At 38.3% G+C, this 6,000-nt stretch overlaps 1 protein-coding gene across 1 annotated transcript in view; it reads left to right on the forward strand.

The window, feature by feature from the left end:
- Positions 1–5,704, forward strand: part of plpp3 (phospholipid phosphatase 3) — a 129,401-nt gene extending 123,697 nt beyond the window's left edge. Inside the window, exon 6 of the mRNA XM_033028689.1 lies at positions 4,755–5,704. Coding sequence (XP_032884580.1) covers positions 4,755–4,871 — 117 coding nt within the window. The 3' untranslated portion in view covers positions 4,872–5,704. The remainder of the gene's footprint in view (positions 1–4,754) is intronic.
- The last annotated feature ends 296 nt before the right edge of the window (positions 5,705–6,000 follow it).

Below are 6,000 nucleotides of genomic sequence, written 5' to 3' on the forward strand. Positions count from 1 at the left end.
ATACACAGGCACGCACACATACGCACACATACGCACACGTGCACACACATACACTCACGCACACACATACATGCATGCACATAAAAACAAACAAACAATAATAGCGCAAAAGACAAAACCAATGCCCCTAAGTATATGTAGTTCAGAGCTTATCTGATCCAAACATAATGCCAAATTAAACCACTCCCACATTCCGGCACAAGATCCATATCCCTCCATTCCCTACATATTCATGTGCCTATCTAATACCCCCTTAAATGCCACTATGATATTTGCTTCCAGCACCACCCCTGTCCCAGCCACCTACTAGTCTCCGTGGAGGGTGGGTGGGTGGGCGGGACAACTTTCTCCTCACATTCCCTTTAAACTTTCCCCATCTCACCTTAAAGCTATGCTGTATAATCATTGACATTTCCACCCTGGCAAAACAAAATCTGGCTATCTACCCTATCTGTGCTCCTCATAAAATGTATAACATTCTATCAGGTCTCCCTTCAACTTCCCAATGAGATGATTGTGCTGAGCAGCAAGGTGCGTCATAACAAGACAATAAAGCAGAAAGTAGGAGTAGGTTACCAAACCCGTCAAGTCTGTTCCACTATTCAACATGATCATGTCTGTCATGTGTTAGCCTCAGCTCCTTTTCTGTGCCAGATTCTCATAACGCTCAATTCTACAATCTTTCAAATATTTATCTTGGTTCTTGATTTCTTGGTCCTCCAAAATATTCCAAATGGAATTTAAACTAGAGGTAGAAATATCTATTTCTATCTTCAATATTCCCAACGATCTCGTATCCATACTCTCCAAGGGCAGTGAATTTCAAAGATTCACTACCTTCCAAGAGAAGAAATTTCTACGCACCTCAGGTGCAAATGACTGGTCCCATATGTAGTAAATAAGTCCCCTTGTTCGTGACTCTCCCTCTCGTAAAATCTTTTAGTTGGAAGCTTAGTGGAAGGTGGACGAGGAATCTAGGTTGAAGCTCTTAAAATTTCCAACTTCCAATGGTGAAACAAGTAGTTTGTTCATTGTGAATGTTGGGGGTTGGATGAAATTGGATGGAGCAAGCGGGCATATCTGTTAGTGGTTAGTTGTTACCTTGTGCGTTTTGCATTTGATAAATTACATTTGATAGATTACATTTGATAGATTACATTTGATAGATTACATTTGATAGATTACATTTGATAGATTACATTTGATAGTGCCAATAAGCCTGATAGTTACAACGTACATGTTCCCTACTCTGAAAATGTGAATGTCTTTTAAGATAACAGATTCATAACTGCTAAAAATAAATAGATGATTTTTAAAAATTCTTTGCATTTGGATTGTGTAATCTGAGATGGTCCATTTCCTCAAGTGTATATTATGGGTACAGATTGTTTTGTAAAGGAAGCTGAATATGCTTAAAATAGTATACAGCCTTTTAAAACCAGAGCATTGCCTATAATAGAGAGAATAGAGATGTGCTTTGAACAGGATGTTGTGTGAATACACAGTAATAATAACATCTGGAAACAGGTATATAGAACAACATCTTGGGAGTCAACTAGGATTAACGTGCATCAGAAGCTGCTGTTTCTTTGGATATTCCATAGCATTTTAAGAGTACAGGATTGTTCTTTCTTGTAAATGTGTTACTAATTTGAGCATGCAGGAAATAACTTGCATTGTTACATTTCATATCCGAAAATCGCTTGAAGCAGTTAACAGCCAATCATTTGCTTTGTGATCCATTTACTAGTATTACAGATGCTATGGCCAATCGGAAAAAGTTAAATGAGCATTTACCATGTTTTGTTGATGCATATTGAGGTTCAATTATTGTGCACTTGGGGATCTTGCATTGGTGAGCGAAGGCTGGGTGTGACCTCGGCTTAAACTCCGTAAATCTGATCGCACAGCACTCCCTCAGTCATGAATTCAGCACTGAACCCCAACATGACCAAAACGTGTAGGGACAAGCTGCAAATCAGCAGTGATGCTGGCTGGTCTTGATAACAAAGTCGCATTGGAAATAGTCTTCATTAGACCTTTGTGAATTGTGATGGGCAGCATGGTGGTGCAGCGGTAGAGAGCTGCCTTACAACAGCTAGAGACTCGGGTTAGATCCCGACCACGGGTGCTGTCTGTATGGAGTTTATACCTTCTCCCCATGACCACGTAGGTTTTCTCTGAGATCTTCGGTTTCTTCCCATTCTCCAAAGGCATACAGGTATGTAGGTAAATTGGCATGGTATAACCGTAAATTGTCCTTAGTGTGTGTAGGATAATGTTAAAGTGTGAGGATCGCTGGTCAGTGCGGACTTGCTGGCTGTAGGATCTGTTTCCGCTTGGTATCTCGAAACTAAACTAAGAAGTCCTGTCAACACTTGTTGATGGGGAAACAAGGAGAAAACACTTCACTGAGTGGAGTTGCATCTCACAAGAAGAAGAAAGGTCAGAGGCAAATCATGCTGGTCTCAGGTTATTAGCTTAGGAGTTATTTGGGATAATCTCCTGACCATCTTCAGTTGCCTCTTTCTATCAAAAGGTCAGAAATGGGGATGCTCATTGAAGATTACACACTATTGAATTCCATTTTAACTCCTCAGATAACAAAGTAGTGTGTGGATGCATGCAACAAGACCAAGACAACGTTTGGGCATAAACTGATAACTGATAAGAAACATTCACACCAAATGTCATCATTGATCATATTGAATCTCTGAAAATGAAAATCAGTTCCAAACCGAATATATGACTTCCATATCTCTCCCTTTATAAAGAATGTAAACTTGTTCCCACCCATCTTAATAATGTCAAGAAAGTGGGCTCACGCCCAATGCAGGTTTCAGATTTTTGGAATTATTGTTAGGGGTGAAAATAATGCCTCTAAGATTCCCAACATTTTGCTGGTGGAAAAAAAACTATTGCAACATGTATAATGTGTCTGCATTATGGTGCCCTTACTAGGAAATAATTTTGCTTTGTACCTAAGGTTTTGCTTTGAAGCGGTAACAAAATATCCTGTCAGACCAATGCCGTTCAATATTCCCTGTTCCCTAGTTGCCTCCAGGGATTAAAGGGTGTTGTGCTATCCTGATGATGTAATTGGGCAGCCAGGAAGTGAGTTTAATATTGCATCCGCTCATTGACTGTCTCTGGCAGCTGTGCCTTCATATCTCAAACTGCTTTTGGTGTGGTGAGAATTGGGAAAATGGTATCAATCTGGACCTCCTGCCATTGGTCTCTGTAGGATTCATTGTGTGTGTGTGTGTGTGTGTGTGTGTGTGTGTGTGTGTGTGTGTGTGTGTGTGTGTGTGTGTGTGTACATGTACGTAGGTGTGCATCTGCAATTAAAAGAATACACAGACATTTTAAACTGCTTTCCATCCATACTCCATTTATACATCAATGCGAGAGACTTGATTTTATATACCAGCATTCGTGATCATGGAATAGGCCAAAACTTTCTACAGTCTATTATGTATATTGGAAATGCAGTCATAAAATAAAGCAATATGTGCAAAACAATGTCCCATGATCAGAAACGTAATAACTAACAAAAATGTCTTGCCAAATATTGTATAATGTCCAAATTGGAAACAACATTTAGTTAAAAAGTTAATTATGTTATCTGGAACTTAAACCAAAGTACGTAGTTAATGAGCTTCATGTGCAGTGATGATGATGGAGCTGTTGATAGTTGAGGGAAGCTGCAAAATAATCTTCCTATCATTGATCCACATAATAATACGTACACTGAATAGAAATTGCTCTTATGGAATCTGCTGTTAAGAAAATACAGAGGGGAAAGCAGTCACTAATAATACTAAACCAATGCAAACTCAGAATATAATTATCTTCATTCAGAAATTAAACAATGATAATGCAAAATGTCAAATGTTTTGTCTGTGTAACAGCAATATTCTAAATAAATAATGTGCAGTGTGTAGAAAGGAACTGCAGATGGTGGTTTATACTGTAGACACAAAGTGCTGGAGTAACTCAGCGGGTCACGCAGCATTTCTGGAGAAAAAGGCTGGGTGACTTTTCGGGTTGGGGCCCTTCTTCAGACTGTGCAGTAACTAGAATATAAGAAATATATGAACGCAACCGCTTTTCTTGTGAGAGGTTGAATGGGTAACTCAATAGGGAGGAGCCCAAGGAACCAGAATTAATGTAAAATAGAGCCTGCACAATCCACACAACTAATGTTTACACCTCCTCTCACTAATTTTTGAACTAATTCAACATTCATGACCAGGGTGGCACAGCGGTAGAGTTGCTGCCTTACAGCGTCAGAGACCCAGTTCGATCCCGACGACGGGTGCTGTCTGTACGGAGTTTATACGTTCTCCCTTGGGTTTTCTCCGACATCTTTCTCTCACATTCCAAAGACGTACAGGTTTGTAGGTTAATTGGCTTAGTATAAATGTAAATGATCCCTAGTGTGTGCAGGGATTGCTGGTTGGTGCGGACTCGTTAGACTGAAGGGCTTGTTTCCGCACTGGATATCTAAACTAAACTAAACTAAGGCAGTTTCCCTTTCATCTTGTGCTTTGTTATTAGAGAGAATGAAAAAAATAATAAGTATTGGTGACAAATAAATAAATTCTGTTTAAATTATTTATAATGCTTTGTGTAAGTGTTCAAACTCGTTCAGATGTACGATACTAAAATATTTGCTAAGTGAAATAGGATGTAGAACATTGGTGTTTTCATACAGTAGCTCGCTCTAATCTATAAACCTTCTTAACTTGCAGGCCTTCCACGTGTCCAATCTTTTCAAACCCAAGATGAAGATAACCCCTCCACCTGTGAGAAGAGAGATAATTACCCCTGTGGACATCATTGACAGGAACAACCACCATGGGATCTGATAATCACCTTTGCGATATGGAAAATGTGTATTATCAGCAACAAATCAAAATGGACTGACGCTGGAGCAGAAATCAAAAGAGAAAATAGTGACTGCTGAACAGCAAGTTTGCTGCTCTAATCTCATCAGACAGTAGAATGTAGGGGGAAAGACATTTTATCCACAGTCCTGCGGGGATGTGTACCATAGCAGCATTTTAATCATACCGCAAAAATCACACGGAAGGCATGAAAACTAAGCTTGTGAATTTGTTTTGAACTGGTCAACGTTGGCCACAAATGAATGAAAGCATTTGTTCAACGAAAGGAAAAGAAACTTTATAATAAACATCACGCGCAAAAGCATAACAGTGGCCGTCTCATTGTAAGCGACGAGGACCATGGCAGCAAACTTTCATATTTTATATATAAATATATAAAAAACTAAAACAAGATAACTATGTAAAATATTATTTCTGAATCAATCTTTTTTTAGATATTTTATCCACTGCAATTAAAACTGTTATGTGTCTCGACCTGTGTTACAAAGTGCTGCTTAAAAAAATAGCATTGATTTAAAAAAAACATATTTTGTATGTAGTCAACTAAAGTATTATAAGCTTTTTTGAGGTGAGAGAATATTGTTTGATAAAACTACAGCCAGAGCCACTTGCATCAATAATAAACAACACACTAAGTCATTTGTTAGTTCTTTATATTATGTTTTGTAAATAAATGTTTAGCTTCAACTTATTTCTAGTAGAATTTGAATGTTAACATCTGACTATTTTTCTGATGTAATTAGCTGTATGTTTTGGTTATGTGCTTTTAAAATAAAAGCTTCTAATGGACAGCGTGCGATGGTTCAGATTTACATCCTTTCATTTTCCTCTCTGCTGCACAGACGTATTCAAATAAATAATGTATTTATTCACCTTGGTCTTATTCCCCTTTGTTAAAGAGAGGATAAAGAGCAATATAATTTACCAAACTACATTTAAGTCAGACTTCTCTTTTGAAAAACGTGGAGGGTATTGCTTCCCGTACCTAAGAACGGATCCTAATCCCCATTCTTCCATCATCTTTTACCAATGTGACATATCAAATAACATTGTTATTTGCTGAAGGTCATTTATTTTCCCAGGAATTCAC

Source organism: Amblyraja radiata, chromosome 10 (assembly GCF_010909765.2).
Source record: "Amblyraja radiata isolate CabotCenter1 chromosome 10, sAmbRad1.1.pri, whole genome shotgun sequence".
NCBI classification, from domain to species: Eukaryota; Metazoa; Chordata; class Chondrichthyes; order Rajiformes; family Rajidae; genus Amblyraja; species Amblyraja radiata.